Source organism: Dreissena polymorpha, chromosome 4 (genome assembly GCF_020536995.1).
Source record: "Dreissena polymorpha isolate Duluth1 chromosome 4, UMN_Dpol_1.0, whole genome shotgun sequence".
In the NCBI taxonomy this organism is placed as follows: Eukaryota; Metazoa; Mollusca; class Bivalvia; order Myida; family Dreissenidae; genus Dreissena; species Dreissena polymorpha.
This window is the reverse complement of record NC_068358.1, coordinates 79,780,638-79,806,352: the sequence shown is the minus strand read 5'-3', so window position 1 is coordinate 79,806,352 and position 25,715 is coordinate 79,780,638. Positions and strand designations below refer to the sequence as shown.

At 35.0% G+C, this 25,715-nt stretch overlaps 1 protein-coding gene across 2 annotated transcripts in view; it reads left to right on the top strand.

The window, feature by feature from the left end:
* Nucleotides 1-25,715, top strand: part of LOC127876222 (uncharacterized) — a 44,019-nt gene that overhangs the window by 14,081 nt on the left and 4,223 nt on the right. For both annotated transcript variants that reach the window (XM_052421274.1, XM_052421273.1), the window contains exons 5-13: nucleotides 3,653-3,816; nucleotides 6,139-6,271; nucleotides 7,255-7,492; nucleotides 9,138-9,382; nucleotides 11,941-12,104; nucleotides 14,427-14,559; nucleotides 15,579-15,816; nucleotides 17,845-18,089; nucleotides 23,119-23,282. In XM_052421274.1, the coding sequence (XP_052277234.1) occupies nucleotides 3,653-3,816; nucleotides 6,139-6,271; nucleotides 7,255-7,492; nucleotides 9,138-9,382; nucleotides 11,941-12,104; nucleotides 14,427-14,559; nucleotides 15,579-15,816; nucleotides 17,845-18,089; nucleotides 23,119-23,282 (1,724 nt within the window). The remainder of the gene's footprint in view (nucleotides 1-3,652; nucleotides 3,817-6,138; nucleotides 6,272-7,254; nucleotides 7,493-9,137; nucleotides 9,383-11,940; nucleotides 12,105-14,426; nucleotides 14,560-15,578; nucleotides 15,817-17,844; nucleotides 18,090-23,118; nucleotides 23,283-25,715) is intronic.

Genomic DNA, 25,715 nt, shown 5'->3' with positions numbered 1-25,715 from the left:
AGTATAACACCCAATGATTTCAGTGATTTCGTGTAACAAGGGGATTTTCTTATGTGGGTAACTTTGACAATGGACAGTTTTCATGACATGAAAAGCTATTCAATGTCCACGGTATTTTGAAGTCTCTTATGTTTCATAAAATACTATATAATTCTTTGTTATCTTTATCAGAAAATGAGATAAATGTCCTTTTTAAAACAAAAAAAGGCTGACGTGAATAGCAATTGAGAATAACACATTTTATGTTACATCGGTATGTTTTCATATTGGTTGATTGCAATTGATTTGCAAATATTGTAAGTTTTGTAAATAAATTTCAATTAACAGTGGATATCTCAATAACAGACATGGATTATGCTCATGTTTTTGACATGTTGGTTGGTGAATTGTGTGCCGTAAATCAGGGACTTGAACCCGGGACCTCCAGCTTCCAAGGCGAGTTCTCTACCGAGTGAGCTAACCGGGCCCCTTACAAAGCTTATCACCAATCCAGCTTAATTATGGCACCATGAAATTCTCCCCTGCCAAGTTGGATTTTGTCCTCCAATTCCAGTCACAGGGATCACCAGTGTATAACTTAACCCAATGGACCCACGAACAGGTTCTATGAAGAACTGCAAGCGCCATTTGTAGCAGGGTTGTGAATTTATAACACATGTTGGTTAAAGTTCATATAATTTTTAATCATATAAAAGAAGAAACATTTTATAATTAACACATAACAATTATAACAACAACGTGAATATTTCAAAGTAAAACACAATAATATTATCACAGATAAAACATGTACATTTTACAAAAAGGCAATTCAATACAATATAGTATCAAAGCGCTGAAGGCACTGCAGTTGTTCGCTCTTTGAACGTATTTAACATAACTTACAGTCACAGGACATGAAGTTCGACTTTTGAATGTAGGCTTATCCAACGGCAACGAAAAATGCAAACACCAATGTAATTTACTTTCATCGTCTACAGTGGTGAGATTTTGAACATAAATACATCACGGAGGAAAATGCCATTGATGTACAATCTCTCATACTTTTATACGGAATTTACCCAAGCTCCACTTATGATCACAAAGATGAAAAATTAGAAATTAAACGTATATCTAAGTTGGTGCTAAGGAAAAGTCTGTGAGTCTATAACAAAGAATGAACCACAGCATAATTCTAATTATAAATGTATTAAATGAGCTACCCGCAAAAGTTCCAATACCCGACCCTCCGCACATGATGAAGTGAAACCACATCCACCTACAGACAATTGCTATACCGCTAAGTGATTCTTCGGACTGTTCAAGAAAATCTTATGCGGGTGACTCTCGCCCCGGTCGCGACATGCACGCTCGAGCTGCTGACCGTGTTCTTATAAACTAATGAAAACTATAACTTTTATGGAGTAACCTTACATTTTTTGGCAATTGCCCTTTTCTTTTACATTTTCAACTTCAATTGACAGCTGACAGATTCAATCGCCATTAGTGATTTTGTCATTCGAAAACGCTAAAATATAATATACTGACTTTGAAATAACGTAGAAAAATATGTTTTAAATAATTAAATTAAACAAAAAGGTTAAAATTGTTGTTGTTGTTGTTTTCACTTGTTTTTCGCAAATTCACCGCATGAAATGCGTGTTATTAATTGCATGTGTTTTTAACACATAAAATGTTCGGAAATAAAAATTATACCACGGAAAATCAAATCATTTTGTTCTCACATTGCATTTTATAAGTTTCTTTCTCCACCATCGAAAAATATGGTATTCAAATATTTGATTAACACGCAGTTTTCTTTCGACACATTCACATCATACTTTTCTAGCCGCGTCATGCTAAAATTGGTCTAATGGCATGTTGGCTATCGTAGCTAAAGCTTTGTCTGCACATTTGTGCAGTCTGGTCAGGAGCTTCGCTGTCCGCTATAAATCACGCAAGGTTTCATATACTAATTGGGTTTCTCCTGACCTACTGAGAGATGCACAGGCCGAACCATAGCTACGCTAGCAAGATATGGCATAATACTCATTTTCGCATGATGCGGGTCTACAAAAATATCTTTCTTTCTAATAAATGGAACATCTTAGCACAATACTTTTCGGTAGAAAATTGACGTCAAACTGTGTAATTTATAGCAAACTGGCAATTTTTGGTAGCCTTTCAGTCTTTCAAGTACGGCAAACATTTTTTTTGTTAGATAAGGAAACCCTTTCCGTCTTATCATGACATTATATTTTTTCGGTTGTTTTTGTTTCCTCGTCTTGAAAGCAATACTGTGTTAGTAACGTCTATCGAGAGCCCATTATGTCTTCCCAGGACACTTTAGTACCAAGTCAAAATGCGAAGTATCATTTAAACATAAATCACACGCAATAATATCATAAACGATAAAAAAAACAATCAGTTGTGTTGTTTTCTGTTGAGATTTAGCGACATGGATAAATTATTTCTGAATGTAACGAATTTTGCCAATAAACTGCGTTTAACTTATCATGATGAAACAATAATGAATGGAATTTATATGAATATTAAAACAAAGAATGTTCCTTTTTATATTTTTTTTTGCTTTACACAATGAAATATGGTTTTATTGATCACTTAGTACAACAGAACTGGATTTTTCTTCCATTGATCTGAAAAAGAATCGGCTGTTACTAAGGTTGGTTACTAAAAGCCGCATGCGCACATGTACAGTATGAATGTATTTAAAAGTTTATTTTAAAGTCCTTCTACAGATTCCCCAGCCTTATCAGATACCCCCCCCCCCCTTCCCCCTGCTGTTCTACCAGAAATCAGTTGAACGCTATCAACCAACTTACGCAAAAGGCGCATGATAGACTACTTTAATCATTCATAAACTCTCTCTTCCGCGACACTTAATGTTAAAAAAATGGTGTGTTTTTTTTACTTTTTCTATTAAGGATCCATTCACAATTATTCAATTTAACATGATCATCACATTATTTTTCATTTTGTAAATGATTGTAGTTCAAGAACTGAAACAGCGCCGCGGAGTCTTTCTCGCGTTTTGGGTCTCTAACAAATCTGGCTGGCAAACTTGAAATAAACCTTAGTTGTTCGAAAGCAAACGACTAAAAATTTTCTCACCAGTGACAAAATATAGACTATAAAGAATATTGTTACATGGAAAAGGCCATCCACCAATTACAAGGTTTCAGAAAGAAGTGATCCGCTGTTCAGAAATAATTTAAAATCACATATATGATTCTGAAAACATCTCAAACAAAAAGCATGCAATGTTAGTAATTTAACTCACTCAATCATCACAAATTATCACCCACACTTAACCTCTCTCACCTATTTATGTTTGAGATTGATTGCATCGAAAGCCGATGGCTTATTAAAACTCTTGAGTCCGTTTTCGGAACCTAGAACCAGTACTAAGTGTATATGAGGGAGATCTAAAGAACGCTCCCACTAAGGTTATCAAACCCGTGACATCCTGTCTGCTAGGCGGACACCATATAAACAACGACATGGTGACCTTAAAAGATCTCACAGTCTTGACTGGATTAGTATTTATTAAAAGATAAATGTGTGTCAATACCCTGATACAGACAAACAAGAGTAGTCAACCCTTTATACTCAAACAACTAACGCAATTACTCAATTATTCATGTTACATTTTCAGACTCCAGCAGTGGTGCCCTCTTCTGCTCATTCCAATAACGCCCCTAACCCAACTCCAGCAAGTCCTCCTAAGCGCTCATTGGGCAGCATGACTCAGTCGGAAACCAATAAAGATTTGGATTTCGAAGACAATCTGGATGACGAGGAAAGCAGACGGAAAAAAAGGTTTGTAATTGGCATGGTGGCCAATAATATTGCTAGGAATACTTCATTGATAATTCCATGTTTCTGCCCAGATACTTTTGTGATACTTTTGATGATATTTTCCTAATACTTTAATTAAACTTATGTTTATTTTTTATGATACCTTTGCTATTCTTGCCTTACATTTTCCAGAGTCTAGCCTGATACATTTATCTTTTGTATTGGCTCTTCTTATCAAAACGTACTCCTAATGAACTTGTGTAATCACTTTTTTGTCCATCGTTCATCGTCCATCATTAATTGTCAAAATTTACCTGTTAAACAACAAGGTCCACATTATTTGCTATCTTTATGAAACTTGATCAGAAGATGCGTACCTATAATATTTGTTCTAGTGAAATCATGGCTGAATTAGCAAATGATTCAGGTTTGTTGGAAAACATGGCCATAAGGAGGCTGGTCAGTTTTCCTTTCATGGCTATAGTAAAAACTTTTTCTGTCTGTAGATAGGCCTGTTATTATTGGGTGGATATTGCTCTGACTTACAGCTGAATGACATTAATGTGTAGATGATCTAATAGAAAGAAAGTTTGGCTAAGACAAACTGAGGAATTATGTTCATTTTTAACTCATCTGAGCACAACATGCGCATTTTGAGTTTTTGTGTTTGCCTTTTGTCCCTCGTTTATCGTCCATCCATGAGTCTTCAATATTTGCTTGTTATTGCTCTAGAGGCCATATATTTTGTCCGATCTTCATGAAACTTGTTCAGGGGATTTGTTCAAATGATATCTTGGCTGAGTTAGAAACTGGGTCACGTGAGGTTGAAAAGTGGCTACTAGGTCAAATTAAGGAAAAAGCGTGTTAACACTCGAGAACTCATTTTATAAACGCTGAGTTTTAAATGGTTTTGTTTCCCTTACAACATGGAAACCAGGGGGAGGGGCAGTTTCCTTTTATGGCTTTAAAAGCTAGTTGACACTCGTTAGTCGTATTTGAGTGCAATCTTCAAGAAACTTCTGGTCTCAATATTTGTTCTTATGATACCTGGGCCAAGTCAAAAATGGTTCCGGTCTGTTAGAAACTGTGATTGCCACCAGGGAAGGGAGCAGTTTTCCGAATATGTTTGCAATGAAACCGTGTTAATATTCTAGAAATCACATTAGTAGTAAAATCTTTATAAAAATTGGTTAGAACATTTGACCTGATGAGATCTATGCCGAGTTTGAAACTGGGTAAAAAAACGAGGTAACAAGGTTAATGAACGTAGATACTGGATAAATCAATTGCTTGTTTTTAGATAGTGAACAGTTTTTCTCTGACAAATGTACACCAAATGAAGGTCGGATAACAGTGGAATTTATATTTAAAAAACGTGTGTATTTCTGATGTATGGTTTACTTTACCAGCTAGTTAACATTTCCATGATCATTAAGAAAGAAACTGGCTTCCACCAGTTTTGGGATAATATTGACCCTTGTCTTTTTGTTCTCTGTCAAATATATATGATTATGTTTGTGACACATTTCTAGTTGGGACAAGGAATGTGCTAATGTGGTTGTATTTTTTCTTTTAGTGATTTATCAAGGCTCAACAAATTTAATATAATATTGTAAATTGTGTGTTGATAATTGATGCATAATAGAAAACACAAAGGCGATAAATCAATCAGTCTGACATGTATATCAGTTCATTGATAGTGGTTGAGATGGTTTGAATGCCTTAAAATGTATGTGTTAAACTTCATATAAACCATGGAAGAAAAAATTACAAATACATGTTGTACTATAGTGCTGGATTTTAATTGCTAAAAGAATTTTGTACCAATTGTAACTGCTTTTCATGTAGGACTAAATTCATTACTTTCCCTTGTTGATTGGTCGCTTTTGAAAGTTGAAGTTAAAGATGCATGAAGAGTTATCCGTGTTTCTTTTTTATCTTATTTTTGCGTAATTTAGTGAAGTTGCGTTATAATTTAATGTATTCACTATTTGACTTAATTTCAACTCTTTTGCTTATTATGTTCAGGTATTGCGACTTAAATCTTTTTGTAATTAAAAAAAATGGCAGTGACCAAAAATTATTGTTTTTTTATTGGATAAGACAAGCATATAAACTTGCATGATACTCCTCTGAAACATTCCCTGCAAAAGCTATTGGACCATTACTAAAAAGGTGTGCAGTCAAGGCCCATTTTGGTCATATGTCACATTAGCACAGTGTATGCATGGTTTTGTATTCGTTATTCAACAGTTTTGAAGCTAATTGTCATTAGAATAAAATATCTTAAAATGAAATCTGAACGAAACCCTTATGTCTAGCAGTGTGATTTCCGTGTTTCAGACACATCCATGTCAACAGTGGCAGCTCACAGGCTCCAAGGAGCAAAAAGTCGAAGGGTGTCAAACTATCGTTAGACAAACACTCCCCGAGAAAAACTAGAAAAAGTCAAGGCGTCCCAATCCAAGAAGACATGGTAAATATTAAACAGTCATTAGGGCCTCAAAAAAATTCTCAATGAAAATGTTGATCAAGTTGTCCAACGGACAAATGACACATCGAATGAGGAGACGGCAGATATCTGATCAAATGAAAGAATACTTCCAAAGAAATTAAAATTGCTCAAAATTAAATGAAGCTTAAACCCAAATTGAGCAAATTGTGTTGATTTCAGTGTTGCTATTTATTTTTATTTCATTTTATTACATGCCATACCCTGTTTCCAATTTAATATAACCATTACGAATATGTTTATCTAACACGTGTGTAATATACTTTTTAAGCGTTTTCATTGGCATAGTTTGCGTTCGATTGACCAATCGCATTTTGTTATTTTGCTGAAATGACGTTGCAACGTCAAATGGCGTCACAAAATGTAAACAACTTTCGGGATTTATCATTATGTTTGCGTAAATATTTATTTAATTTGTTTATTTAAAAGCATTTGATAAAAAAGATCTGACACTCGTTGTCATTTCATACCATATTTTATTAAACTCGTCCAGGAAATTCGTTAGTAAGCTCACCAAAGGCTCGCTTACTAACAAAATTCCTGAACTCGTTTTAAAAAACATGGTTCGATATGACAACTCGTGCCAGATCCTTTATATAAGACAACTCATGAAAAGAAAGGTGTGTACACTGAATCCAACAAATATACTCTATATAGCAACAAGGGTGTCTGAAAACAGTTTTTGGAGTTTTGCCCTTCAATTCTCTTTTAATATTTAGAAATAACTCTTATTTTCCTTATTTGTTCGGTTTCATTTTTCTTCTTCTTTTTCTTGTCTTCTTATTCTCTATTGAATCCTATCCTTCCTTTTCTTCTCCGTCACCTCTTTCTTAAGTATTATCCTAAACTTGAATTGTTTAATGTTACTTCTATTTTTGTTTTTTATTAACATTGAGTGTTAAGGCTTTAAAGATAATTATGTTTATAAATATTTCATTTCGATGCAGCGTTTTGAAAATGATAACGACGAGGAGGTCGATGGGGCTCGGTCATTGGAATCAAAACACATACGCCAAGTATCGGCAAGCACCCCAAAGCAGGGCACCAGCGCACCACTTCTTCTTGTGCAAAACCAGGACAACGATTTAAAAACAATGGCTGAACAACATCATTTGAGTCAAGCAAAGATTAATGAAGAATCAAGCACCAGAGGCCAAGATAGGGATGCATTGTTAAAAATGAGAGGTTAAGTTTAAATTAAAGCTTCAAACTTGCAAAACGATTTCTCCTGGTCGCCAAAATGTTGATTTTAAGTATGCCCCCGCAGTTTTAGCGCAATTGAACAAATGTTATTACTTTAACATAGTTCGTAGAGAGCACAATAATACAAACGTCCATTTATGTTTTCATAGAGATTTATTTCTATTGATTTAATTGTGACACAACGTTTTCTATTGTCTTTACAATATAACAGCAAGACTCTTAACGGGCCTCGCCCATAACAACAAGCAATTATAACCTCTCTGTACAGTGGTTTATCTTGGACTGTCTTCATTCTTTAAAACAAACAGTGACTGGTCAAATACTCATTATACGCACGACAATAGAATGTAACCTCAGGAAAAGTTAAGCAAATAACCAAAGGAGTGCAACTAATCAATCACATTTTGGCCTATCTGCTTGACAGAACATGAAGAAGTCGGCTAGGTAAATTAATGAATAACTAATAATAAGGCTACACCATTTAATCATTGTTTTTGTAAACATAAGGCCTTAATTATTGTTTTTTGTTAACATACGGCCAAAGCATACAATCATTATTTTTGTAATTAAATGATTTTTCTATTGTTTAATAGATAATTTTAAAATATATGTTATGTTACCTAACATACGTCGTATGTTTTGCCATCTATAGCAACAGCCATATTTGAACGTCTATTATTCACATGTATGTACACCGTTAACCCAAACAATAAAAATATAAGTAACAATATCAAAACAATCTGTTTGTGGCGTGCATGCAGTGTTAATGATTACATCACAGACATCAAGTAACTTTCTTGTTATAAAAAAGAGAAAAATTTCCACTCCATATGTCTGGTGACCAGCCTGATGCAATCTGACATAATAATTCATCAATCATTAAATAAGCCCCCCCCCCCCCCCCACATGAATTTACTTTATATGTAAACTGAGTAAAGGACGGAAAAACAGATGATGTTGGTGTATGTTATCGATATATATGTTTTGAAAAGGCTTGAATGGGCGTTGACACTGTGCATACAAATAGTTAATTTTGGAATCCAAATTCCTTCTTTTGTATCTCTATCTCGAGTTCTCGATATTGATATTGCATCTTTTATTTAGTTGAACTATAACAGAAAATATGTTTGCTTTTTTTACTTTGTATTTCTATCATTTTTTTTTATTTCGTGAAACTGTTTTATTCATACCACAAATGATCACTTAATGGTTGATTCAGAGTAATATGATGTGCCTCAGAACATATATATATAAGACTGATGGAAACACTGACTATCTTCATATAAAAAATATGTCAGGTTTACATCACCAAATTGGAATGATAAATAACCAACATTGTTTAGTAAACTATTTAATATATAATTTGATAGACTTTGTATCAAATAATGAATAATCTCAAATCCTTAAGTGTTTACTCATAATGCTTTAGTCTAATTTGTATTCTCCACCTTTTTCCATTATCCTGCATGGCACGATTCTACAGTATAATTAAAAAAATGATATGGCATTTTAAAGTTGTATATAGCTTTGTAACGAACCTTCAGGAATCGCTTATGAAGATATAAGTAGTAACACACTTTTAATCAATTACTATTTTGATAATGTTTAATACTAATAATATTTGCAGGAAATCTGGGAAAGATGGAGAAACTGATTCGTTCCCTGTATTGGAAGACTAGAAAAGAGATTGACATGACGTATACCGGTAGCAAACCAATAAACACAACAGAAGCCCTCAACACTGTGGTTCCGCCTAAAAAAGTGTCAGGGCTTACCCAAGTAAATCTGCCTTCACAAGTGGCACAGTCAACCACATTAAACCCGCCTAAAACAGTTACAACGCCTACACCTGTACCCTTAATGTGCACCCAGGTAATCACAACTGTATGTAATTGTATATAGAGTTGTAACACCCAATGATGTCAGTGATTTCGTTTAACAATGTGATTTTGTTATGTGCGTAACTTAGACAATGGACAGCTGTAATGACATTAAAAGCTATGAATGGTCATGGTATTTTAAAGTCTCTTATGTTAAATAAAATACTTAATTTAAATATTTCTGAGTAATCTTTACCACAAAACTAGATAAATGTCCATGTCAAAAAAATGGCTGACGTGAATAGCGATTTAGAATTACACATTTTATGTTACAGCTGCATGTTTTCACATTGGTTGATTCCAATTGATTTGCAAATATTTATGTTTTGTTACAAATATCAATTAACAGTGGATATCTCAATAACACACATGGATTATGCTCATGTTTTTGACATGTTGGTTGGTGAAATGTGTGCATCAAATCAGGGACTTGAACCCGGGAACTTCAGTTTACAAGGCGAGTGCTCTACAGAGTGAGCTAACCGTGCCCCTTACACAGCTTATCACCAATCCAGCTTAATTATGGTACACTGAAATACTCTCCTGCCAAGTTGGATTTTGTCCTACAATTCAGGTCGCAGGGATCACCAGTGTATAACTTAACCCAATGAACCCACGAACAGGTTCTATGGAGAACTGCATGCGCCATTTGTAGCAGGGTTGTGTATTTATAACAAAAGTGGGTTAAACTTCATATTATTGTGATCATATAAACCTAAATAAGAAATATTATATAATTTACACAGAACAATGATTACAACAATTTGAATATTTCTTAGTAAAACACAATAATATTATCACAGATAAAACATGTATTACAAGAAAGCAATTCAGTACAATATAGAATCAAAGCGCTGAAGGCACTGCAGTTGTTCGCTCTTTGAACTTATTTAATATAACTTACAGTCACAGGGCATGTGACTTTTGACTTTTTTAACGTAGCCTAGGCAAATCCAACTGCTACGAAAAGTGCAAACACCAATATAATTTACTTTTTATTTTCTAAGGTGGTGAGATTTTGAAAAAAAAACATCAAGGCGGAAATGCCATTGATTTTAAATCTCTCATAATTTTATACAGAATTTACACAAACTCCATTTATGATTTCAAAGATGAAAAATTAGAAATTTAAAGTATATCTTAGTTGGTGCTAATGAAAAGTATGTGAGTCTATAACAAAGAATGAACCTCAACATAATTTTATTAATAAATGTATTGTTATCAACGAGGATCTATTTTTAGTTACAGCATTTGATCTGTTATCACACGCAATAATATCGTAAACGATAAAAAAAACAATCAGTTGTGTTTTTTTCTGTTGAGTTTTAGCGACATGGATAAATTATTTCTGAATATAACGAATTTTGCCAATGAACTCCGTTTTACTTATCATAATGAAACAATAATGAATGGAATTTATATGAATATTAAAATAAAGAATGTTTCTTTTTATATTATTTTTTTTGCTTTACACAATGAAATATGGTTTTATTGATCACTTAGTACAACAGAACTGGATTTTTCTTCCATTGATCTGATAAAGAATCAGCTGTACGTAAGGTTGGTTACTAAAAGCCGCATGCGCGCATGTACAGTATGAATGTATTTTAAAGTTCATTTAAAAGTCCTTCTACAGATTTCCCAGCCTTATCAGATACCCCCCCCCCCCTGCTGTTCTACCAGAAATCAGTTGAGCGCTACCAACCAGCTTACGAAAAAGGCGCATGATAGACTATTTTAATCATTCATAAACTCTCTTCCGCGACATTTAATGTTTAAAAAATGTGTTTTTTTTACTTTTTCTATATAGGATCCATTCACAATTATTCAATTTAACATGATAATCACATTATTTGTCATTTTGTAAATGATTGTAGTTCAAGAACTGAAACAGCGCCGCGAAGTCTTTCTCGGGTTTTGGGTCTCTAACAAATCTGGCTTGCAATTTGAAATAAACCTTAGTTGTGCGAAGGCAAACAACTAAAAATTTACTAGACAAAAATTTACAGTGACAAAATCTAGACTATAAAGAATATTGTTACATGGAAAAGGCCATACACCTATTACAAGGTTTCAGAAAGAAATGATCCACTGTTAAGAAATAATTTAAAATCACATGTATGATTCTGAAAACATCTCAAACAAAAAGCATGCACTGTTAGTAATTTAACTCACTCAATTATCACAAACTATCACCCACACTTAACCTCTCTCACCTATTTATGTTTGAGATAGATTGCATCGAAAGCCGATGGCTTATTTAAACTCTTGAGTCCGTTTTCGGAACCTAGAACCAGTACTAAGTGTATATGAGGGAGATCTAAAGAACGCTCCCACTAAGGTTATCAAACCTGTGACATCCTGTGTGCTAGGCGGACACCATATAAACAACGACATGGTGACCTTAAAAGATCTCACAGTCTTGACTGGATTAGTATTTATTAAAAGATAAATGTGTGTCAATACCCTGATACAGACAAACAAGAGTAGTCAACCCTTTATACTCAAACAACTAACGCAATTACTCAATTATTCATGTTACATTTTCAGACTCCAGCAGTGGTGCCCTCTTCTGCTCATTCCAATAACGCCCCTAACCCAACTCCAGCAAGTCCTCCTAAGCGCTCATTGGGCAGCATGACTCAGTCGGAAACCAATAAAGATTTGGATTTCGAAGACAATCTGGATGACGAGGAAAGCAGACGGAAAAAAAGGTTTGTAGTTGTCATGGTGGCCAATAATATTGCTAGGAATACTTCATTGATAATTCCATGTTTCTGCCCAGATACTTTTGTGATACTTTTGATGATATTTTCCTAATACTTTCATTAAACTTATATTTATTTTTCATGATACCTTTGCTATTCTTGCCTTACATTTTCCAGAGTCTAGCCTGATACATTTATCTTTTGTATTGGCTCTTCTTATCAAAACGTACTCCTAATGAACTTGTGTAATCACTTTTTTGTCCATCGTTCATCGTCCATCATTAATTGTCAAAATTTACCTGTTAAACACCATAAGGTCCACATTATTTGCTATCTTTATGAAACTTGATCAGAAGATGCGTACCTATAATATTTATTCTAGTGAAATCATGGCTGAATTAGCAAATGATTCAGGTTTGTTGAAAAAACATGGCCATAAGGAGGCTGGTCAGTTTTCCTTTCATGGCTATAGTAAAAACTTTCTGTCTGTAGATAGGCCTGTTATTATTGGGTGGATATTGCTCTGACTTACAGCTGAATGACATTAATGTGTAGATGATCTAATAGAAAGAAAGTTTGGCTAAGACAAACTGAGGAATTATGTTCATTTTTAGCTCATCTGAGCACAACATGCGCATTTTGAGTTTTTGTGTTTGCCTTTTGTCCCACGTTTATCGTCCATCAATGAGTCTTCAATATTTGCTTGTTATTGCTCTAGAGGCCATATATTTTGTCCGATTTTCATGAAACTTGTTCAGAAGATTTGTCCGATTGATATCTTGGCTGAGTGAGAAACTGGGTCACGTGAGGTTGAAAAGTGGCTACTAGGTCAAATTAAAGAAAAAGCGTGTTAACACTCGAGAACTCATTTTATAAACGCTGAGTTTTAAATGGTTTTGTTTCCCTTACAACATGGAAACCAGGGCGAGGGGCAGTTTCCTTTTATGGCTTTAAAAGCTAGTTGACACTCGTTAGTCGTATTTGAGTGCAATCTTCAAGAAACTTCTGGTCTCAATATTTGTTCTTATGATACCTGGGCCAAGTCAGAAATGGTTCCGGTCTGTTAGAAACTGTGATTGCCACCAGGGAAGGGAGCAGTTTTCCGAATATGTTTGCAATGAAACCGTGTTAATATTCTAGAAATCACATTAGTAGTAAAATCTTTATAAAAAATGGTTAGAACATTTGACCTGATGAGATCTATGCCGAGTTTGAAACTGGGTAAAAAACGAGGTAACAAGGTAAATGAACGTAGATACTGGATAAATCAATCGTTTGTTTTTAGATTGTGAACAGTTTTTCTCTGACAAATGTACACCAAATGAAGGTCGGATAACAGTGGAATTTATATTTAAAAAACGTGTGTATTTCTGATGTATGGTTTACTTTACCAGCTAGTTAACATTTCCATGATCATTAAGAAAGAAACTGGCTTCCACCAGTTTTGGGATCATATGACCCTTGTCTTTTTGTTCTCTGTCAAATATATATGATTATGTTTGTGACACATTTCTAGTGGGGACAAGGAATGTGCTAATGTGGTTGTATTTTTTCTTTTTGTGATTTATCAAGGCTCAATAAATTTAATATAATATTGTATATTGTGTGTTAATAATTGATACATAATGGAAAACACAAAGGCGATAAATCAATAAGTCTGACATGTATATCAGTTCATTGATAGTGGTTGAGATGGTTTGAATGCCTTAAAATGTATGTGTTAAACTTCATATAAACCATGGAAAGAAAAAAATAACAAATACATGTTGTACTATAGTGCTGGATTTTAATTGCTAAAAGAATTTTGTACCAATTGAAACTGCTTTTCATGTAGGACTAAATTCATGCCTTTCCCTTGTTGATTGGTTGCTTTTGAAAGTTGAAGTTAAAGATGCATGAAGAGTTATCCGTGTTTCTTTTTTTCATATTTTTGCGTAATTTAGTGAAGTTGCGTTATAATTTAATGTATTCACTATTTGACTTAATTTCAACTCTTTTGCTTATTATGTTCAGGTATTGCGACTTAAATCTTTTTTAAATTAAAAAAAATGGCCGTGACCAAAAATTATTGTTTTTTTATTGGATAAGACAAGCATATAAACTTGCATGATACTCCTCTGAAACTTTCCCTGCAAAAGCTATTGGACCATTACTAAAAAGGTGTGCAATCAAGGCCCATTTTGGTCATATGCCACATTAGCACAGTGTATGCATGGTTTTTTATTCGTTATTCAACAGTTTTGAAGCTCATTGTCATTAGAATAAAATATCTTAAAATGAAATGTGAACGAAACCCTTATGTCTAGCAGTGTGATTTCCGTGTTTCAGACACATCCATGTCAACAGTGGCAGCTCACAGGCTCCAAGGAGCAAAAAGTCGAAGGGTGTCAAACTATCGTTAGACAAACACTCCCCGAGAAAAACTAGAAAAAGTCAAGGCGTCCCAATCCAAGAAGACATGGTAAATATTAAACAGTCATTAGGGCCTCAAAAAAAATTCTCAATGGAAATGTTCATCAAGTTGTCCAACGGACAAATGACACATCGAATGAGGAGACGACAGATATCTGATCAAATGAAAGAATATTTCCAAAGAAATTAAAATTGCTCAAAATTAAATTAAGCTTAAACCCAAATTGAGCAATTTTATTAATTGTCCAAAAGCATGAAAGATAAATATAATGTGTTGATTTCAGTGTTGCTATTTATTTTAATTTCATTTTATTACATGCCATACCCTGTTTCCAATTTAATATAACCATTACGAATATGTTTATCTAACACGTGTGTAATATACTTTTTAAGCGTTTTCATTGGCATAGTTTGCATTCGATTGACCAATCGCATTTTGTTATTTTGCTGAAATGACGTTGCAACGTCAAATGGCGTCACGAAATGTAAACAACTTTCGGGATTTATCATTATGTTTGCGTAAATATTTATTTAATTTGTTTATTTAAAAGCATTTGATAAAAAAGATCTGACACTCGTTGTCATTTCATACCATATTTTATTAAACTCGTCCAGGAAATTCGTTAGTAAGCTCACCAAAGGCTCGCTTACTAACAAAATTCCTGAACTCGTTTTTAAAACATGGTTTGATATGACAACTCGTGCCAGATCCTTTATATAAGACAACTCGTGAAAAGAAAGATGTGTACACTGAATCCAACAAATATACTCTATATAGCAACAAGGGTGTCTGAAAACAGTTTTTGGAGTTTTGCCCTTCAATTCTCTTTTAATATTTAGAAATAACTCTTATTTTCCTTATTTGTTCGGTTTCATTTTTCTCCTTCTTTTTCTTGTCTTCTTATTCTCTATTGAATCCTATCCTTCCTTTTCTTCTCTGTCACCTCTTTGTTATGTATTATCTTAAACTTGAATTGTTTAATGTTACTTCTATTTTTGTTTTTTATTAACATTGAGTGTTAAGGCTTTAAAGATAATTATGTTTATAAATATTTCATTTCGATGCAGCGTTTTGAAAATGATAACGACGAGGAGGTCGATGGGGCTCGGTCATTGGAATCAAAACACATACGCCAAGTATCGGCAAGCACCCCAAAGCAGGGCACCAGCGCACCACTTCTTCTTGTGCAAAACCAGGACAACGATTTAAAAACAATGGCTGAACAACATCATTTGAGTCAAGCAAAGATTAATGAAGAATCAAGCACCAGAGGCCAAGATAGGGATGCATTGTTAAAAATGAGAGGTTAAGTTTAAATTAAAGCTTCAAACTTGCAAAACGATTTCTCCTGGTCGCCAAAATGTTGATTTTAAGTATGCCCCCGCAGTTTTAGTGCAATTGAACAAATGTTATTACTGTGACATAGTTCGTAGAGAGCACAATAATACAAACGTCCATTTATGTTTTCATAGAGATTTATTTCTATTGATTTAATTGTGACACAACGTTTTCTTTTGTCTGTACAATATAACAGCAAGACTCTTAACGGGCCTCGCCCATAACAACAAGCAATTATGACCTCTCTGTACAGTGGTTTATATTGGACTGTCTTCATTCTTTAAAGCAAACAGTGACTGGTCAAATACTCATTATACGCACGACAATAGAATGTAACCTCAGGAAAAGTTAAGCTAATAACCAAAGGAGTGCAACTAATCAATCACATTTTGGCCTATCTGCTTGACAGAACATGAAGAAGTCGGCTAGGTAAATTAATGAATAACTAATAATAAGGCTACACCATTTAACCATTGTTTTGGAAACATAAGGCCACAATTATTGTTTTTTGTTAACATACGGCCAAAGCATACAATCATTATTTTTGTAATTAAATGATTTTTCTATTGTTTAATAGATAATTTTAAAATATATGTTATGTTACCAAACATACGTCGTATGTTTTGCCATCTATAGCAACAGCCATATTTGAACATCTATTATTCACATGTATGCACACCGTTAACCCAAACAATAAAAATATAAGTTACAATATCAAAACAATCTGTCTGTGGCGTGCATGCAGTGTTAATGATTACATCACAGACATCAAGTAACTTTCTTGTTATAAAAAAGAGAAAAATTTCCACTCCATATGTCTGGTGACCAACCTGATGCAATCTGACATAATAATTCATCAATCATTAAATAAGCCCCCCCCCCCCCCATGAATTTACTTTATATGTAAACTGAGTAAAGGACGGAAAAACAGATGATGTTGGTGTATTTATTTAATGCTTTCCGGTGGTTTATAGAGAAATATCAGTGATTTAAAACTGATAATTTCACTGTTTCAAACAGTGAAAATTATCAGTGAGAATTATCGATAATTTTCATTGTTTACTGTGAAATGACGTCATTTTTTTGACGAAATGACGTCATTATCCCAGCAAAATTCTTTAGCTAAACTCTTGAACAATGTATATAAACTGTGAAAAATGCATTAAATAAAAAGAAAATTTGTTGGATTCGGTGGATTATCGATTTTAATTCACTCGTGATCAGAGAAAACAAATATTTTCACTCGTGGCTGCGCCACTCGTGAAAATATTGTTTTCTATGATCACTCGTGAATTAAAATCGATAATCCACCGGATCCAACAAATATCCTCTATGTTATCGATATATATGTTTTGAAAAGGCTTGAATGGGCGTTGACACTGTGCATACAAATAGTTAATTTTGGAATCCAAATTCCTTCTTTTGTATCTCTATCTCGAGTTCTCGATATTGATATTGCATCTTTTATTTAGTTGAACTATAACAGAAAATATGTTTGCTTTTTTTACTTTGTATTTCTATCATTTTTTTTTGTTTCGTGAAACTGTTTCATTCATACCACAAATGATCACTTAATGGTTGATTCAGAGTAATATGATGTACCTCAGAACATATATATATAAGACTGATGGAAACACTGACTATCTTCATATAAAAAATATGTCAGGTTTACATCACCAAATTGGAATGATAAATAACCAACAATTTCTAGTAAACTATTTAATATAAAAGTTGATAGACTTTGTATCAAATAATGAATAATCTCAAATCCTCAAGTGTTTATTCATAATGCTTTATTCTAATTTGTATTCCTCACCTTTTTCCATTATCCTGCATGGCACGATTCTACAGTATAATTAAAAAAATGATATGGCATTTTAAAGTTGTATATAGCTTTGTAACGAACCTTCAGGAATCGCTTATGAAGATATAAGTAGTAACACACTTTTAATCAATTACTATTTTGATAATGTTTAATACTAATAATATTTGCAGGAAATCTGGGAAAGATGGAGAAACTGATTCGTTCCCTGTATTGGAAGACTAGAAAAGAGATTGACATGACGTATACCGGTAGCAAACCAATAAACACAACAGAAGCCCTCAACACTGTGGTTCCGCCTAAAAAAGTGTCAGGGCTTACCCAAGTAAATCTGCCTTCACAAGTGGCACAGTCAACCACATTAAACCCGCCTATAACAGTTTCAACGCCTACACCTGTACCCTTAATGTGCACCCAGGTAATCACAACTGTATGTAATTGTATATAGAGTTGTAACACCCAATGATGTCAGTGATTTCGTTTAACAATGTGATTTTGTTTTTTGCGTAACTTAGACAATGGACAGCTGTAATGACATTGAAAGCTATTAATGGTCATGGTATTTTAAAGTCTCTTATGTTAAATAAAATACTTAATTTAAATATTTCTGAGTAATCTTTACCACAAAACTAGATAAATGTCCATGTCAAAAAAATGGCTGACGTGAATAGCGATTTAGAATTACACATTTTATGTTACAGATGCATGTTTTCACATAGGTTGATTCCAATTGATTTGCAAATATTGTATGTTTTGTTACAAATATCAATTAACAATGGATATCTCAATAACACACATGGATTATGCTCATGTTTTTGACATGTTGGTTGGTGAAATGTGTGCATCAAATCAGGGACTTGAACCCGGGAACTTCAGTTTACAAGGCGAGTGCTCTACAGAGTGAGCTAACCGTGCCCCTTACACAGCTTATCACCAATCCAGCTTAATTATGGTACACTGAAATACTCTCCTGCCAAGTTGGATTTTGTCCTACAATTCAGGTCGCAGGGATCACCAGTGTATAACTTAACCCAATGAACCCACGAACAGGTTCTATGGAGAACTGCATGTGCCATTTGTAGCAGGGTTGTGTATTTATAACAAAAGTGGGTTAAACTTCATATTATTGTGATCATATAAACATAAATAAGAAATATTATATAATTTACACAGAACAATGATTACAACAATCTGAATATTTCTAAGTAAAACACAATAATATTATCACAGATAAAACATGTATTACAAGAAAGCATTTCAATACAATATAGAATCAAAGCGCTGAAGGCGCTGCAGTTGTTCGCTCTTTGAACTTATTTAATATAACTTACAGTCACAGGACATGTGACTTTTGACTTTTTAACGTAGCCTAGGCAAATCCAACTGCTACGAAAAGTGCAAACACCAATATAATTTACTTTTTATTTTCTAAGGTGGTGAGATTTTGAAAAAAAACAACATCAAGGCGGAAATGCCATTGATTTTAAATCTCTCATAATTTTATACAGAATTTACACAAACTCCATTTATGATTTCAAAGATGAAAAATTAGAAATTTAAAGTATATCTAAGTTGGTGCTAATGAAAAGTATGTGAGTCTATAACAAAGGATGAACCTCAACATAATTCTATTAATAAATGTATTGTTATCAACGAGGATCTATATTTAGCTACAGCATTTGTCTGTTGCAACACTCATGCTTTTCATGTGTGGAACTAACAGGCGACAGCAACAAGTTGCACTCTTATAAAAACACGTTTTTTTAGATGCGTACGAAGGGATTTTAATTTGCATATATTAACACATGGCTATAGAAAAGCGAAATATACATGTACTTACATTTTATTGCTACGGCGTAGATTCTTTAAAGGTTCTTTGCTTTCAACTTTTCATAAATGACGTTTCTTTGCAGTTGAAAAGGTGTGAGGATGACGCCTGACATTGCCTTTAATGTACTGCATTAATAAGCGTTTTATATTACGTAAATGGTAAAACTCAAATTATTTGTGAAACAATTTGCGGTTAACGCTTACCTCATTGACCGACATCAATCAAAGATAGTCGCAAGTTAACCCCGCCCTAACTAGCATTCTCGGAACCGATTGGAAAACGAAAATAACAGTTTGGCGACAAGAAAGTAACCTGAGAGTTTCTCGTGATGTATCTTTGTCAGAACACGTGACTGTAATGTGGCTTGTCAAATGTACCTCGGCTGCCCAGGTATTCGCCAACGAAATTATTTTTTATCCAGATAGACTAGTGCAAGGTGGCAAGTGAGACCTTCATATGCACTGGTAGTCAATTTAACAACAATGCATGTCTGGTTGCCCTTAAAAGGACAAGCAGCTTACTCTGCCAAGAGAGTGCTAAAATTAAAAAATACCTTCTCTCTTCTCGCGCTGGGCTGCTTGTATGGCCTCTCTGGACGCCACAAGCCGTCGACCCAAACATCAAAACGGTTTCCCCAGCATGTTCAGCGGACTGGGTACCGCCGTTCCGCGACACTTCCGTTATCTTCATAGGGCAACCCTCCTCTAAATCCTGGCCTGTATCTCTGTCCAAGGTCTGTACCGACAATCTTCTACGCTGACACCTCCGCTGCTCCCGTCCTTCTTCCGGCGATGTAGTAAAACCAATATCCTCCTACAGACAATTATCATTTCGCTTGACGATCCTTCGAAGTTCAGGAAGTAAACGAAGGACTTCAGCAGGAGAGGATATCCAGGTCGATGGATTACGGTACTCACTTGATTAACTCAGCCACACACAGAAGTTCCAATATCCGACTCTCCGCAGACGATGTAGTGAAACCACTATCCACCTACATTCAATTACTATTCCGCTAAACGATTCTTCGGAGTCTTCAAATCTTGAAGACGCTCGCCCCGGTCGCGACATGCACGCTCCAGCTGCTGATCGAGTTCTTATAAAATAATGAATACTATAACTTGTAAAGAGTAACCTTGATTTTTTTGACAATTGCCCTTTTCTTTTACATTTTCAACTTCAATTGATAGCTTACAGATTCAATCGCCATTGGTGATTTTGTCATTCGGAAAGTTAAAATATAATGTCATGACTTTAAAATAACGTTAGAAAAATATGTTTTAAATACTTTAATTAAACACAAATGTTAAAATTGTGTTGTTGTTTTTTGTTTTTGCTTGTTATTCGCATATTCACCGCATGAAATGTGTGTTATTAATTGCATGTGTATTAAAACAACACGTAAAAATGTTCGGAAATAAAAATTCACCATAGGAGATCACATCATGTGTGTTCCTACATTGCTTTTTATGAGTGCATTTTTTCACCATCGAAATATATGGTATTCAAATATTTGATAAACACGCAGTTTTCTTTCGACACATTAACATCACAGGAGGGAATCTCGTATTTTTTTATATTTTTTTATATATGATTCTATTATAGCATATATACAAAAAAATACGGGATTCCCTCCTGTGATTAACATCATACTTCTCTAGCCGCGTCATGCAAACATTGGTCTAATGGCATGTTGGCTAGCTAAAGTTTTGTCTGCACTGTCTGGTCAGGAGCTTCGCTGTCCGCTATAAATCACGCCATGTGTATCTCATGACCTACTGCGAGATGCACAGGCTGGACTATATCTACGCTAGCCGCATATGGCATAAGAACCATTTTCGCATGACGCGGGTCTATAAAAATATATTTGTTTCTTATAAATGGCACATCTTAGCACAATACTTTTCGGTAGAAAATGGACGTCAAACTGTGTAATTTATAGCTAACTTGCGAATTGCGGTAACCTTTCAGTCTTTCAAGATCGATTTCCATACCAATTGAAGAGTGCGGAAAACATTTGTTGTTAGATAAGGAAACCCTTTCCGTCTAATCATGACACTATACTACTTCGGTAGTTTTTGTTTCCTCGTCTTGAGAGCAATACTGTGATATCAACGTTTATCGAGAATCCATTATGTCTTCCCTGGACAATTTAGTACCAAGTCAAAATGCGAAGTTTTATTTAAACATATATCACACGCAATAATATCGAAAACGACCAAACCTAACAGTTTTGTTGTTTTCTGTTGAGTTTTAGCTAAATGGAATTATTATTTTTTGAATGTAACAATTTTTTCCAATGAACTGCGTTTTACTTGTCATTATGAAACAATAATGAAATAGAATTTATATGAAAATCAATATAAAAATTATTAAAATTAAGCTTGTTTCATTTAATATATTTGTTTCGCTTTACACAATGAAATAATGGTTTTATCGCTCACTTAGTACAACATAACTGGATTTTTCTTCCATTAATCTGATAAAGAAATCGGCTCTTATTAAGGTCGGTTACTCAAAGCCTTATATGCGCAAATGTGTCAGTGTATCTCAAAGTTCATTTAGAAGTCATGCTACAGATTTCCCAGCCTTATCAGATATCCCCCCCCCCCTGCTGTTCTACCAGAAATCAGTTAAGCTTACGCAAAAGGCGCATGATAGTGTCTTGCAATCTCGACATACCATTGTTTATCAGCAGTCATTTTTATTTTCCCTAATATATTAATAGCCTCAGAAATGGAAGGACCTGTCCTGCGCAAAAATACCACTTGACTGACGTAGTAGCTCATAGTGGACTATTTCAATCATTCATAAACTCTTTTCCGCGACACGTATAGTTAAAAAAAAATTGTTCTATACTAGTAGGGTCCATTTACAAGTATTCCATTTAACACGATAATCATAGTATCTGTCATTTTGTCAATGAGTGTAGTTCAATAACTGAAACTGCGCAAAGTCTTTCTCGGCGCAGATGCGCCAGTTATAAAGTTTTGGGTCTCTAACAAATCTGGCTTGCAAACTTGACAGTAACCTTAGTTGTTCGCAAGCAAACAACTAAACATTTACTCACCAGTGACGAAATCTAGACTATAAAGAATAATGTTAGATTGAAATTGCCATCCACCTCTTACAAGGTTTCATAAAGGAGTGATCCACTGTTAAGGAAAAAATTAAAATCACATGGATGATTCTAAAAACATCTCAAATAAAATACATGCTCTGTTAGTAATTTAACTCACTCTATCATCCCAAAATATCACCCACACTGAACCTTTCTCAAAGTCAATGATTTTACCTATTATGTTTTAGCTTGATTGCATCGAAATGTAGACGCTCTTGAGTCCTTTTCCGGGGACTAGAACCAGTACTTAGTGTCTATGTGGGAGATCTAAAGAACGCCCCCACTAAGGTTATCAAACCCGTGACACCTTGTGGGCTAGGCGGACACCATAAACACTACGCCATGGCGACCTTAAAAGGTCTCACAGTCTCGATTGGAATACTATTTATTAAAAGATGAGTGTGTGTGAATACTATGTTACAGACAAACAATACTAGTCAACCTCTTCATACTCAAACAACTAACGCAATTATTCAATTATTCATGTTACATTTTCAGACTCCAGCAGTGGTGCCCTCTTCTGCTCATTCCAATAACGCCCCTAACCCAACTCCAGCAAGTCCTCCTAAGCGCTCATTGGGCAGCATGACTAAGTCGGAAACTAATGAAGATTTGGATTTTGAAAACGATCTGGATGGCGAGAGTAGCAGACGGAAAAAAAGGTTTTTTGATTGGCATAGTGGCCAATGATATTGCTTGAAATACTTCATTGATAATTCCATGTTTCTGCCCTAATACTTTGGTATTATTTTCCTGATACTTTTCTTAAATTTATATTAATCTTTCATGTTACCTTTGCAATTCTTGCCTTACACTTTTCAAAGTCTGCCCTGATACTTCTCCGAAGTCAACATTTATCTTGTTAACACTATAGATGCCACATTATTACGATCTTCATGAAACATTGTCGGAAGATTCGTCCTTATAATGTTTGTTCTAATGATATCTTGCCTGAGTTCGAAAATGGTTCAGGTTTGTTCGAAAACATGGCCATCAGGAGGCTGGTCAGTTTTCCTTTATTGGGTGGATATTGCTCAGACGTTCACATCTGTATGACCTTCAAGTGTAGATTATCATTAAGAAATAACGTTTGGCTACGGGTATCTTGGGAATTATGTTTATTTTAAGCTAACCTCATCACAACATACTCATGTTGGGCTTTTGTGTTTGCCTTTTCTCCCTCATGCATGGTCCATCACTAGTCTTCAACATGTGCTTGTTATTGCTATAGAGGCCATGTATTATCTGATCTTAATGAAACGTGTTCAGAAGATTCGTCCGAGTGATATCTCATAGTTTGAAACGGGTTCTGGTTTATAGTGATAAGTTTTCATTATAAGGATTTATCCAAGCCGTATTTACACTCTAGAAGTCGCGTTTATAATAAATTCTTTATTAAAATTGTCAGAGCCTTTGTTCTAATTATATATACGCTGAGTTTTTAAATGGTTCTGTTTCACAGAAAACATGGAAAACTAGGGTAGGAGCAGTTTTCCTTATATGGTTTTAGAAAAAAAACTCACAGTTGAGTGTAATCTTCAAGAAATTTGGTCACAATATTAATGTTGTTCTTATGATACCAGGGCCAAGTAAGTAAATAGCTCCAGTCTGTTGGAAAACATGGCCAGCAGGGAAGGGAGCAGTTTTCCTAATATGTTTTAATAAAACCTTGTTAACATTCTAGACATCACATTTGTAGTAAACTCTTTATGAAATTTGGTAAGAACATTTGAGACGAAGGATATCTGCCGAGTTTGAAACTGGTTCAGAAACAAGGTCACTAGGTTAATGAACGTAGATTTTATGTATATCAATCAACTGTTTTTAGATTGTGAACATCTGCAAAGATAAACCAAACATAATTTGGATGAAAAAAGGAATGTATAAAAAATTGTGGGTCTCTCCAGCTGCCCCCATGTTTTGCCCATCTGACGAACATCTGCAGCCAGGTCTTGGCGCCAAGTGTTTTTATGCCTCGATCTCTACCTTTTCCGTTGGGTGTTTCAGGTGAGAGATTGTCATATTGGACGCAGGTTGCGAAGGTTGTGGACTATCCACTGCAAACGTCTTTGAAGGATGTCTTCTTTAACTGGCTGCTGCTTTGTTCTTCTCCATAATTCTTCGTTGGAGATCTTGTCCGGTCAGCTGATCTTGAGGATTTTCCTGAGACAGGTGTCCTGTATTTTTTTTATGGTGGTAACAATGGTTCTCCAGGTCTTTGCTCCGTAGAGGAGTATCGGCTTCACAATGGTATTGAAGAGCCTAATTCCTGCGGTGATGCCAATTGTGCTGGCGCCTCCTGATGTTCTTCAGCTGATTGAAGGCTGCTCGTGCTTTAACTGCTCGTGCTTTACCTATGTGGCTTCAAACATCTGCATCAGTTCCTCCATGGTTGTCTAGAATACTGCCGAGATAGGTCAAGCTGCCCGCCTCTTCCAGCGCCTCGCCTTTGACTGCGATGGGGATGTGATTGGATGAGTTTGGTCTTGAACACCTTGCTATTCCCTCTGTTGATGTTGAGTCTCAGTCTAGCTGAGTTTTCCGCTACCATGTTTATATTTTCCTGCATCTGTTGTTGGGTGTGGGAGAAAAGAACCAGATCATCGGCAAAGTCAAGGTCTTATAACTGTTTCTTCAGTGTCCACTGGATAACATTCCGCTTCTGGCCCGTTGAGGTCATCATGACCTAGTCTATGGCCAGCAGGAACAGAAAATGTGAGAGTAAGCAGCCTTGCCTAACTCGAGTATCTATCTTCCACTCCGATTGAATTTCTTCTTCCATTATCTATCTGAAGAGAAGTTAAAGTAGCTCCACACCGCCTGGTCTCGAAGTCAGCCATAAGCGCTTCTGTGGGTATGCTGTAATGTCCTGCAGATTTGCCGTTCTTCAATTGCTCGATGGTGCTGCTGATCTTTTTCTTCGTGGGAGCGCAACACTTAATTGGTAAATCGCTTGTAGGTGGCGGAATCTCCAGTGGTTTTAGCACGAGCTGGCCTGTTGAGAAGCCCCTGGAAGTGCTCAATTCACCTCTTCTTCTGCCCTTCGTCATATGTTACTACTTCCTCCATGTTTGTCCCTTACTTACCTCTTCGGC